This window comes from Schistocerca nitens, chromosome 7 (genome assembly GCF_023898315.1).
Source record: "Schistocerca nitens isolate TAMUIC-IGC-003100 chromosome 7, iqSchNite1.1, whole genome shotgun sequence".
NCBI classification, from domain to species: domain Eukaryota; kingdom Metazoa; phylum Arthropoda; class Insecta; order Orthoptera; family Acrididae; genus Schistocerca; species Schistocerca nitens.
The window spans coordinates 455,394,496-455,408,167 of NC_064620.1; the positions used below are offsets into that span (position 1 = coordinate 455,394,496).

Below are 13,672 nucleotides of genomic sequence, written 5' to 3' on the forward strand. Positions count from 1 at the left end.
AGTGAGGCTTCTCAGAGAAACGAATATGCATCACCGTACGTTTAACAGCAGTGGCTATTGATACATGAAAAGTGAGTGGAAGCTTATGAGGACAAGGGCAATTTTGATACCATTGACATTACAAGTGGAGTTGACACCATGAACAAGATTGTAAACATTTTTTTTCCTAAAATGGAACAAAGATGGGACCTTCAATGGGGCTACTAGGGATATAAGAAATCAATTTCTTCCAAGCCTAATTAGAAAGTACTGTCTGCAGAATTCTGCCATCAAATCATAACAGACATGTTCCACTGTTTTTTTTTTTTTTTTTAAAGCAGGTTTGTGAAACATGTCATGCAGTGATATGCACCAGGGAAAGTTGAATTAACTGCAAGATAAGTGAATGTGAACTTGGACAATGTTTTGTATGGAGAGTACAATGTTCAAAGACTAATTATGTTGTAAGCTTTGCTCTACCAAACTGCGCATGTGAAGATTTTGAGATATATAAATACCCATGCAAGCATTTCTGTGCAATCTTTATTTTCTATCCAGAGTGGGGTTTTGATAAAATACCAGAAAGCTGCAGGAATAGCCCATTAATCTGTCTTCACAAGATGTACAGGTTTGGTTTCAGAAGTGTGTCTGCAGTAATTTCACATGAAGACAGTAGCAATGAGGACACAGTTGAGGAAACACATATAGAGCATCACACTGATACCGTAACCATTTCTTTGCAGCAATTTGAAGTGAAGGTGTTGTTCAAACAGGTTTATAATCTCACATACAACTGTATCAACAGTGAAACATTATGAAAAGTACTTGAATCACTCAGCAACTGTGTGCCAGATTTGCAGTTAGCAAACCCTGAAATTTGTGGTCTCCCCACAGCTGTGCCATCAAATTCCCAACAATAATATTAAGTAAGATGCCATTACTTTTACAGGGCCTGGCATAAAGACCCCTCTCATTGTAATGTTCATATATTTGTGCCTTAATGGATAATTAACTACTAAGGAATAGATCACATGGAGGTCACAGCATTCCATTTGAAGGATCAAACAATAAGAGCTACCTAAAAAATACAAATAAGGGAGATCTTTATGCCAAGTTCTGTAAGCAAACTTTGTCACACATTTGAATTTTTAAGTAGCAGTAGTGAAAAATATTTCTCTGTGGAAAGTTAATAAGGTAGTTATATTGACCGTGATTTGTATTTCCTTTACCCAAGCAACAATGTCTACTTCTCATTACAAGAAATTCTTGGATTGTTGAGAAACTGTTCAAAAATTACAATCAAGTTGCAAACATTTACGTGCCACAACAAATGGCAGTTTGATACACACGTGAAATACTATATGGATTGTTTTCGTTCAGGAATACTATCAATCTTCCAAGATATCCTTGGAATATAACAGTCTTGATGCAATCTGGTGTGAATTTTCCCATGGACTGAAGGCCAGAAATCCATCATAACTGAACCTAACAAATAAATTAACAACAAGTAATTGAGTTATGCAACATGAAGACAACTGATACACATGTTTTCAAGGCACAATTCCAAAATTTAGTACTCACTTCTTTTGGTGCCCAATGACATTGCTCACCAGCTGCAATGCCCAGAACTACTTTACAACTGAATTTAATAAACATTACTGGTATTCCAGTAACAGTAATTGCTTCTGTGTGGTATCTGCAGTAACTCTGCAAAGTTATTAAGAACATTAGAACCAAGGTGGTAGATATCCAATATGTAGGTAACTGATACACATTAAGCTTCCAAAGCAAATAAAAAAAAGTCAATACTTACTTCATTTGGTCCCAATGACATTGCTGACCAGATACCATATCAAGGAAACACCATACTCTTCTGTCAGAGTGATACTGGGCAATCTCATGTTCATTAACAGGGCAGTCTATCTTTTTCTCTGTTTCACGTGAATCACTAGACATGTATTGAAGCAAGTGAGAGCAAGTGCATTCTTACTTGGAAAAAGAAATGCAAAATCTTTCCTCCATCAGTCATACGACATCTCAATGCCACTAAGATATATCTTATTTATTTTTTCCACCTTTTCAATTCTCAACATTGTCTCATATTTGAATTAACCTAATTTAAAGTCAAAATCTTTTACTTCATATTTTAAAAAGTTTGCAAGTTCTACACTACCATCTAGTTTAATTCCTCAGAAAAATCTTTTCTCTGATGAACAACGAAAAATCCAGGATGGAATGTAACAATGTTATGAAAAGGATAGTTGTTGCTGCCCACCAAATGGTGAAGATGCTGAATCACAGAAAGGCACAACAAAAAGACTGTCGGACTTATCTTTCAGGCAACAAGGGCCTTTTCAAAAGCGCGCGCGCACACTCACTCACTCACAAACACACACACACACACACACACACACAAATGTAGCAACTATCCTTTTTATAATATTTTATCTACTGCTACTTCGAAATTCAAATGTGCAACAAAGTTTAAAAGCAGAGACCAACATAAAGACCTCACAGCATTCCATCTCGAGGATCAGAAATGACGGAGCTTATTTGTATTTTACATAGACAAAGAGCTATCTAAAATTCAAATAAACCATCATTTCTTACCCTTCAAATGGGAAGTTATAATGTGTTTAAGACAGATCTTGTAAGGCTTTTGGCATCGTTCTTCGCTATTGTTTGGAAGTTGATGGCACTGCCAATGGGAGACCACCAACTTCAGGATTTGCTAAATGCAAATCTTGCACACAGTTGCTCAGTGATTCAAGTACTTTTTGTAATGTTTCGCTGTTGCTGCAGTTGTATGTGAGATTGTAAATCTGTTACACAGCTCCCTTGCTTCAAACTGCTGCAAAGGAATATTCTGGGTTTGAACAACACCATCTGTATTTGCTGCCTCGACAGCCTCCTCAACCTCGACAGCCTCCTCAGCTGCTTCAACTGCCTCCTCAACAGCTTCGTCACTACTACTGCCTTCATATGAAATTACTGAAGAGCCACTTCTAAAGCCCACCCCATACATTTCATCAAGACAGATTAATGGACTAGTCATATAACTTTCTGGCATTTTATCAAAACCCCACTCTGGGTAAAAAATAAAGATTGCACAGAAATGCTTGCATGGGTATTTATATCTCCAAAAATCTTCACATGTGCAATCTGGTATATCAAAGTTTACAACATAATTACAGTTTTTGGACTTTGCACTCTCCACACAAAATGAACCATCCGATCTCCTACTCACTGATCTTGCAGTTAACTCAACTTTTGCTGATGCATATCGCTGCATGACATGTTTCACAAACTTGTTTGTTTTTTTATGCAAAAACAGTGGAACATCTTTGTTATAAGCTTTGATGGCGGAATTCTGCAGACAGTACTTTCTAATTAGGCTTGGAAGAAACTGGTTTATTATAACCTTAGTAACCCCAGTTAAAGTCCTGTCTGAATTGTGTTTTAGGAAAAAAAATGTTTTACAATCTTGTTCATGGCTTCAACTCCATTTGTAGTGTCAATAGTTGCAAATCTGCCCTTGTCCTCATACGCTTTCACCCATCTTTCACATACCGTTAGCCATTGCTGTTGAAAGTATGGCCATGCACGCTCGTTTCTCCGAGAAACCTCATGCGTTCGCAACTCTTCTACGCGATCTCTAAATTCTCTCTCTGTTGGTGATTCTGAAATTTCTTGCCACATATCCAGAAATGTCTTCACGTCATTTGGTACACTTAGATTATCCTTTTTTTTTCAACCATCTTCCCCATGCCTGTTTTCGATGGAAAAGGCACAAGTAAACTTTTGTCTGAGGGAATGCTTGCTCAATTGCATTTATCTCTGAATCCGAGAAATCAGTAACCCAATAGAGGGGATTCCAATCCTTGTTCCAGTCCTTGAAAATGTCTAGTGCTTCATGAATGGATCTTGCATTTTCAATCTGAATGAAAAAAAAAACCGACAACCAAATAGCACATATTACTCTTCACAGCTATAAAAAATAAAGGAATATCATATGTTGTTGTTTTGTATGTTGCATCTAACAAACAACTACCCCCATACTTCTTCAAAAGATCTCTCTGCCAACTGCTCTGATAGCAAAAAAGTAATGGTTTCACTTCTCCATTGGCTCCCGTACAATGTCTATAATAAATCATGATTGCTCGAGTCTTTGTGCCACTCATCAACCTGATTATGCAGTCTAGTCTCGTCAAACAATACTTTATTTGTACCATAAAGGGTCCGATAAATGTGACTGTAAATAGTTTTCTCTGTGGGGTAAAAGGTAGTATTCATTTGACCTGGTATGTGTGTCCCAGTGAAATTGATTTCAACAAATCTGTCTAGAGCCAACTTAATGACTTTGAGAGATGTCATGCCACTGAGTACTAAGTTTTTGATTTCCTTTACAAGTGAAGGATGTATGTACCCACTTGCTTCAACACTTTCAGTAGCATGTGTGTGTGCACTTGCTGGGGAAGCAGTCAAATAATAACGTAGATAGCTCTTAGGCGGGCATGGCAATGCCAAATCTTTCTGTAGACTTTCAAGAACCTGTAAGACAAAAATGTATCAATTATTTAATTAAGAGCATTAAAAACAACAGATTTTAAAGTATACCGTCAACTGATCATGTAAAATTTTCTCCAAGCAGAACCCAAACTGGATACTTACTTTTGCCTTGGTATCCCTGTGTTCATTTTCTAGTATCCATGATCCTCAATCTCTTACGAGGAGTCACATGGTCTTCCTAAAGAGGGTAAAGAACTACTATAAAATTTATTTAATAAACTTTCCCTGTAACGAACTTGTTTTATGGAAAGTAAGTATATCTTAACACAGCATGATATTACCAAGTGCTCAGGTACGCTAGACTCTCTACTTCTATAGTATTTTGGCCCCAAAACACAGTGCCTCGACCACACACTCTCCACTGCAAATGCACAACCAAAAAAGGGGATAGGGACATGTCCCTGCATTTGCTTGAAGAAATGCTTTGTTTTACCTGGAACAGTTAATATATTTCTCACAGACAAAAAAACATTGTTATTGTTAAATAATTAACTAAATACAATGTGAGAAAACATTTCATTCATTTGACAGGTATTGTCAAAGTTCTGAACTGATGGAAGCAGATTGTCTATCTACTTTACATAGTACTGGAGCAAAATTTTACAGGATGTCACACCTATTGTATCTAGCAAAGGAATGAAACTGTCTGCCATGTGCAATGAGGATACCATACTGATTTCAGGCAACTGAAGTGCTTTATTGTGGTTCCAATAAATGTGGAATTAATATTCTTTGTAAACAAAGGAGATATGAAGAACACTTACGTAGAAAAATGTAATTACTATGAATGTGGAATTACAAAAAATAAACTTAACTCGGAAGACAATAAAGCTAAAAATGCCTGTCAATAGGTGCAGTGAGCTGACTACTGTTTTACATATCAACACCACAATTATCGAAAACCATAGAAACCATTTCAACATGAACACAGCAGTATAGATTCATTAAAATTATTTGTTAGTTGGCATCTGTCACTTGTTGCTAAAGTGTTAGCACACCGACTGCTGCTGTATTATAGGCAACAAACAGAGCAGGTCACTCAGCAAGTGCTGTTCAACTTAATTTTCATGTTAAAAAAAGTAGGTTTAGCTCAGTAGAGGCAGAGCACAGGTTGGGATTATGAAAGGATGGGAGACGTATACATGTAACTCTGTGCAGTGTTGGAAGTGGCCATTATGAAATAACATGAATATGACATGCTCTGCTGACAACTGGTTTTGGAGTGACCAATGGCATAACTGTGGCAGATACGACATTTTATAGCCCAGAATTTAAACTCATTTGATAACCTAACCATAACATGATGTGCAATATATCCTAGAAAATGGCTGTCAGCATTCTACAGAAGAACTGTTAATCATACTTTGTTCACAACAATTAATACACTGACCACGGGCAGTCGCAGCAGAGCCTACACCTACTGCTGTTGCCTGGCCTGGCTTGATGGTGAAACATCCAACACTAAGCATGTGGCAGGAAACTAGCTGAAGCTATTCTCTATAAGCAAACTCAAGGGGGAAAAAAAAAATTTGTATTTCAATGCTAAAAGCAAACTAATTTCTTCCTTTCATTAATTATGGCACCTGAAACTGTCCTCACACAAGCTGCATGGACTGCCAAATTACCAACTAATGAGCAGTCCTGGTTTGTATTCAGTTACAGGTTATAGGTGACAAGCTGATTTCAAATGAAATAATGATATGAAGAAGAAATATAAGGAATTAAAAAGTAAATACAATGTCGAAAATGACACAGCAGAGTGTTAGAAATAAAACTGCATCCAGACCTATTAACTAAATAAAAATAATGAAGTAATTTTGATAATATTTTGGGATAAAAAATATGAAAGAATCTGTCAAGACTCAAATCCACAACTTTATATGGGTCAGGAATGTTTCTTATCCGTTGCACTATGCCACCACTCTACATTACACTAATGTAAGATTATTTGGTCCCAACGATCATGTGCTACCTTCATCCAGATCAGCCATTCACATTATGTTACGATGTGAAAGCTAGCTCTAGCACCATAAAGATATTGTAAGGATACATAGTTATGCCTACTGTCTGAAAATGTTGTTTAAGGCCAATCTTGTTGAAGGCAGCAAATGATTGCATGGCGTTCAAACACATCAAGAAAGGAAGTCAGACAAGAAAATGGAAGTGGATTGATCAGCTGTTGTGGCAGTCAGGAAATGGCGAACAGAGATAGTTTGGACCTGACGCATTCAGCACTCTGGAGGAAACCAGCTCCGACAGGAATTGTCAACCAACTAATAATTTTAATCAGCCTATTATCAAATGCAAGTGTGTAAAAATTACTGAGTGTATGGCTGTGAAAATGGATAAATGACAAACAAGTCAACACAGAGGAAAATAATTAATACAATTCTGCCTTGCATATCACAACAACTATTAACAATAACAAAAACAGTCAATTCCATCAATTGTTAGTGCAGCTTAGAAAGAAATGTCCATTTAAAGTAGCCTATATATACTATCCCTAATTCCAGCAAACTAAGTTCTTCCTTCAAGTATACATATATGAACTAAAATGGTAAACCACAGAAAGTAATTAATGCAGCAGTTCACTTACTTTTCATAACACCTGAAGAAGGCTCTTTAAAACGACTACTTCTCACGCAGTATGAAAACCCCACAGTTTTCAGCTGATTGAGAAGTGTTTCCACCTGAGAATAAAGTGACCAGTAGCATAAACTGAGGGTAACTACACTTAAGGTTAACTGGGAAACATGAATGAAGAGGGAAATTCAGTTATTTAATGTACACAGCCTTTCATCACATCTGATGTTTTTGACAGCTAAGGTAAGTGTTATGTTATTAATCATGGATGAGTTAACAAAATTGGGAGTTCATTTGTTTGCTCTTTTGCTTTTATTCCATTGTTATTCACTGACCACAAATTATGTTACTGTTGACTTCAGTTAAAATTGTGATCATAAAATGTTCTTTCAGTTGTGATTATGATGATGAAAAATATTTTCCAAGTGCACATGAAGTTTAATGACCTAGTTTTGGGGTTAACTGATCAGTGCTTCAGTTAACCTCATTTCAAGGACGCCTTGCCTTATTTTTTTTTTTTTTTTTTTTTTTTGTGGTTTTCGGGCGCACAACTTCAATGGTCATTAGCGCCCTGACTACTCTAAGAATGCACCGCGAGGCACAAGTTGACAACAACAACTAAAAGGGAAAACACAATAAAAGACAGACTGACAGGCATAGGATTAAAAAACATCAAATGTCCTTAGCGAGGTTTGTCAAATTGATAAAACAAAGAACACGAGCAGCTGCTCGTGGGTCATCCGCTAAAATGGCATCTAAAGTAGTAGGCAGGTTAAGATCGAGGCGCAGTGTTTTAAGATCGGGACAGGACATTAAAATGTGACTAACCGTCAGCAAGTGCCCACATGGGCAGAACGGCGCCGGCGCAGCCGTCAGCAGATGGCGATGGCTGAACCGGCAGTGTCCAATTCTTAACCTTGCTAAAACGACCTCCTCCCGCCGAGAAGGGCGTGAGGAGGACGTCCAAGCCACGGGAAGAGGTTTTAAGGCCCGAAGCTTGTTGTCGGTAAGTGCAGCCCAATCGGCATGCCACAGCGACACAACGCGCCGACAAATGACCCTGCTAAAATCGGACGAAGGGACACAACAAGAAGCTGTCCGAGGCTGGAGGACCGCAGCCTTGGCCGCGGCATCTGCAGCTTCGTTCCCAGGGATACCGACATGGCCAGGAACCCACATAAAGCTAACCGGCGTACCGACGTCCACCAGCTGCTGAAGAGAGCGTTGGATCCGGTGTACGAAAGGGTGAACCGGGTACGGATCACTGAGGCTCTGGATGGCGCTCAGGGAATCTGAGCAGATGACATAAGCAGAATGTCGGTGGCGGCAGATGTACAGAACAGCCTGGTAGAGGGCAAAGAGCTCAGCTGTGAAGACCGAACAATGGCCATGGAGCCGGTATTGGAAACTTTGTGCCCCGACAATAAAGGAACACCCGACCCCGTCATTGGTCTTAGAGCCATCTGTATAAATGAAAGTCATGTTGTTGAACTGCGAACGAAGTTCCAAAAAACGGGAGTGGTAGACCGAACCGTGGGTGACCTCTTTTGGGAGCGAGCTGAGGTCGAGGTGAACGCGGACCTGAGCCTGGAGCCAAGGTGGCGTGCGGCTCTCGCCCACTCGGAAGGTTGCAGGGAGTGAAAAATCAAGGTGTTGAAGGAGGCGACGAAAGCGAACTCCAGGGGGTAGCAAGGCAGAGACATACAACCCGTATTGAAGGTCAAGAGAGTCGTCAAAAAAGTAACGATAAGAAGGATGGTCGGGCATTGACAGTAGCCGACAGGCATACCGACAAAGCAGTATATCGCGCCGGTAGGTGAGTGGCAATTCGCCAGCGTCAGCATGAAGACTCTCTACGGGACTGGTATAAAATGCTCCGATCGCAAGTCGTAAACCCCGATGTTGTATGGAGTTGAGGCGGCGTAAGATGGATGGCCGTGCAGAGGAGTATACGAAGCTCCCATAATCCAGCTTGGAGCGGACGATCGACCGATATAGGCGAAGGAGGACGGTTCGATCCGCTCCCCACGACATACCACTGAGAACACGGAGGACATTTAAAGAACGGGTACAACGGGCGGCCAAATATGACACATGTGGAGACCAGCTAAGTTTCCTGTCAAAGGTAAGGCCTAAAAATTTGATTGTCTCCACGAGTGGGAGAGCAACGGGACCGAGTCGTAAGGACGGTGGGAGAAACTCTTTGTAGCGCCAGAAGTTAATACAGACCGTCTTCTCGGCAGAAAAACGGAAGCCATTGGCGACACTCCAGGAGTAAAGACGGTCAAGAGAACGCTGAAGACAGCGCTCCAGGACACGTGGACACTGCGCGCTGCAATAGATGGTAAAATCGTCCACGAAAAGGGAGCCTGATACATCAGCTGGGAGGCAATCCATTATTGGATTGATCGCGATGGCGAAGAGAGCGACGCTCAAAACTGAGCCCTGTGGCACCCCATTCTCCTGACGAAAGGTGTCGGACAGGACAGAACCCACACGTACCCGAAACTGTCGATCCATTAAAAAGGAACGAATAAAAAGAGGGAGGCGACCGCGAAAGCCCCATGTATGCATGGTGCGGAGAATGCCCGCCCTCCAACAGGTGTCGTAAGCCTTCTCCAAATCAAAGAACACAGCCGCGGTCGGGCGCTTCCGCAAGAAGTTATTCATGATGAAGGTCGACAAGGTAACCAGATGGTCGACAGCAGAGCGGCGCCTTCGAAATCCACATTGTACATTGGTAAGTAGGCGTCGAGACTCGAGCAGCCAAACCAATCGAGAGTTAACCATTCGCTCCATCACTTTACAGACACAGCTGGTAAGCGAGATAGGTCGATAACTGGAAGGCAAGTGCTTGTCCTTCCCCGGCTTAGGAATCGGGACAACAATAGACTCGCGCCAGCATGCGGGAACATGTCCCTCAATCCAGATGCGATTGTAAGTACGAAGAAGAAAACCTTTACCCGCAGGAGAAAGGTTCTTCAGCATCTGAATATGAATAGAATCAGGCCCTGGAGCCGAGGACCGTGACCGGCCAAGTGCGTTTTCGAGTTCCCGCATGGTGAATGGGGCATTATAACTGGCACGATTCGAGGAGCGGAAGTTAGGTGGCCTCGCCTCCTCTGCCTGTTTGCGGGGGAGGAAGGCAGGGTGGTAATGAGCGGAGCTCGAAACCTCGGCGAAAAAGCGGCCGAAGGCATTGGAGACAGCCTCAGGGGCCACAAGGACGTCATTCGCGACCTTCAAGCCAGAAACTGGGGAGTGGACCTTAGTGCCAGATAGCCGGCGCAGGCTACCCCAGACAACAGAAGAAGGAGTAGAACTGTTGAAGGTGCTGGTGAAAGCAGCCCAGCTGGCTTTCTTGCTTTCTTTAATAATACGACGACACTGAGCACGTAATCGTTTATAATTAATGCAATTCGCCACTGTAGGGTGGCGTTTAAAGGTGCGTAAAGCACGTCGACGAGCACGTAAAGCTTCCCTACATGCTGCGGTCCACCAGGGGACCGGTACCTTGCCTTATGTCAACAAAAGCTTTATTAAGCATTATAATTATGCATACTATGAATTCCAGGTTGTATATACTAAGAATAAGACAATCACCAATCAAAACTATCCAGTACAAAAGTTGAAACTGGTTACTCATCCATGAAAAAGTTTTTGTAAAAATTACAAAATGATTTCTCTCCTACAATTGAAAAATATCAGTTTTCGGCTGTCAAACTCTTAACAAAAGTGGAAGAAAGACCTCTGACTACATTACTTCAATACAACATCCATTAAGCTTAATCACAAAATCTGCAAGCATCTTGGCACATTAATTTGCAAAGTGATTGAAATCTGTGACAAAGACCTGGGAAAGAGCATGATATGACGAATTGCTCACAGAATTCATGAAACTTCCATTACGTACATGAGACACTCCCCTCAAGGACCACAACTTATGATTCTGCATAATCATCATATGAAAAAAAAACCAGCATAATTTTGCATACTCTGCCACATCATACAAGCCATAAGCTATGACTTCTTGTCTTGAAGTCTTACTTAAGTTATTGTATGATACAGGAAATTATCTAATGACAAATAGAGCAAAATCAATCACGATCTGGGCTGGTTAGCCAGAATTCCTCCTTATCACCAACAGAAATAATACAGCACTTTTAAGGCTTATTTGACTGATACACTCCAAACATAAAAATAATTTGCCATCTATTTCTACTATTGGTATTCCTGACAAGGTTATAGATGCAGACCTCAACATTTCTCCTCCTCGAGAAGTCAACACTATCCAGTAGAAGAACTGAGATAATACCTCCAGAAGACATTTTGCCTCATCCCAAGTCCTATGTTGTGAGACGAAAAACTAAGAAAAATAAATAAATGACTTAATAACTCACTCTCATCATCATTATCTCCAGTAAAAGCCAGATCAATAGAAGAAATTAAAATAAAATCTAGCAGGGCAATAAGAAGAGAGTAGATGTGAAAGAACACCTGTAAGAGAAGTTTAATTTTGAGGGCTTCAAAGTGTTATAACGTTCTATACCCTATGAGGACCCATATTCACCAGCGAGTATTTCTAAAGACTAAACCAGCTTACATTATCATCAAAATTTCAGTGTGGTGCTGAGAAAATTTTAGATCCTGACAGACTCTGTCTACCAATATAATCCAGGAATCCCAATAGAGTTCCAACATTATCCACACATACTTAAGCAGCCACCTAAGCAGTGGTAATAATTGAAACATCGTAACATGTATTAATTAAGCGGACAGTTATTACTGAGCAATGGTATCCTGAACAAAAAGCTCTCACTCAGCATCCATCAACAATACACCTTTGCTCAGAATTCAGTAGGGAGGCCAAACGTGGTCATGTTGCAACATTTGCATAAAGTGGCATTCATTACAGTGCTATTGATGAAAAAAGTTGTTTCATAGTTGATGTCATTGACCTTGCTGAAACTTTGGTGAGAAACTAAGGATCTTACAGTCATTTGAATTACAGAGCTCCATATCCCTGCATAGACAGTTTTCTAGCTAATCTTTGAATTCAGTACCTCAATGAAATTCAGCTCAGTGCCAGCACAAAGAAAACAGCAGTAATGGATTTGTGCAATTATGCACTGGAGCTGATAGTGCAATTAGAAAGAACTACGTAAAATTCCTGGGAAAATGCAGGATACATTTATGTGGAATACAGAGCCCACGCTCTGGCAATGACATGAGCTGCAAATATACTGCTTTTAATTTTCCTTTTGCATGATTGTTCCCAGGCCCTGAGTCCCATTTTCATGTGTGTGTCTTCTAAATTATGCCATTTACTCGAGACGACGTTTGCGCTTGAGCTGCTGCAATGTTCAGTTTCTCTTACTGTAATACATAGATGACGAACTCACAAACGGCGAATTTTGAAACAAAGTTGCCATTAACTTCCTAAACACCGATCAATAATTACAATATTCCACGTGTATATGTTACAGTAATGGTAATGAAACAATACAATGCAGCACCTCACAACGAAAACAAAGAAAAAACTGCATAATACATAAAAAAACTCACTTAAAAATTGGAATCAGATCGCGGAAAGCGACATATAAAATTTATTAAAATGAAATCTTAACTGGCAGCAGAAAAAAAGTTATTTTCTAAGGCGCATATTTTTGCCAGCCAATTCTAACATAAAATTATTATTACCTCCTCCAACGAATTACAATAGCCTGAATTCAGGCCATCCTCCGAAACTCTGAAACCTTTCAGAGCGTCACGAAAGATGTTTTCATACACCTGAGACATTTTGCTCGATAGCGAAAACACAACCACTCAAGATACACGGTCAGTATGACAGTGAAGAACAAAGCAGACGCTTTTCCCGCTAACTCGATTCGACCACAGATCTGGATCAGTCGACAAGTGTGCATCGCGTTTGCGTATACGTCATTTTGACGTCACTTCCGAGTGGTTTTGGACCACAATGATGTGTCTGTTAGGCTTCCCGTCGGCGCTTAACTTGTACTCCTGCCACGTTAGTTGGTTGTGCCTCAGTGATTAGTAAATGCATATTCGTCATTCGATACTTAGTGTGTGTTATTAACGACCAGCCATACGTGATGACCACATGATTTTAATTGCCACATTAACTATCGCTCTCGTTTTCTACCTGTCATTTTTCTCTACTTGTAATCTTTGTTAATTATTGTCATTTACCTATAATTATATTTAAACATTTGGAAATACCGATCCACCATTTAATAAACAAAGGATGATATAATCTACACATTATATCGATGTGCAGTAGTGTCAAAAAATTATTTTTCATTGTAAATTGTACATTACTTTGGCATGGTACTCGTCATACAAACATTTAAAAAACATAAATTATTATGGCACTATGGACAAATAACGCCGATTACCACACAAAAGAAAGAGGGGACAACAAGTAAAACGAAATTCAAGCATAGTGAGGAATAAATGCAATGCGTGGGCGAAAATATAAGATAACAAAACGAAAGAAATTTAATCGAAGTTAATACATAAA

The 13,672-nt window shown here is 40.0% G+C and overlaps 1 protein-coding gene and 1 long non-coding RNA gene across 2 annotated transcripts; both read right to left on the reverse strand.

Annotated features, from left to right (window-relative positions):
* Positions 1–323: 323 nt before the first annotated feature.
* Positions 324–3,894, reverse strand: LOC126195145 (uncharacterized). The gene is made up of 3 exons (XR_007538557.1): positions 1,793–3,894; positions 1,561–1,686; positions 324–1,464 (listed from the first exon to the last, which is right to left on the reverse strand). It is a non-coding gene; the product is annotated as an uncharacterized LOC126195145 (long non-coding RNA).
* Positions 3,895–4,522: 628 nt separating this feature from the next.
* LOC126195685 (uncharacterized) lies at positions 4,523–13,084 on the reverse strand. Its single transcript, XM_049934312.1, has 4 exons — positions 12,832–13,084; positions 7,145–7,238; positions 4,859–4,981; positions 4,523–4,530 (listed from the first exon to the last, which is right to left on the reverse strand). The coding sequence occupies exons 1-4, from the start codon at positions 12,928–12,930 to the stop codon at positions 4,523–4,525; spliced, it is 324 nt and encodes a 107-aa protein (XP_049790269.1). The 5' UTR covers positions 12,931–13,084.
* Positions 13,085–13,672: the final 588 nt, after the last annotated feature.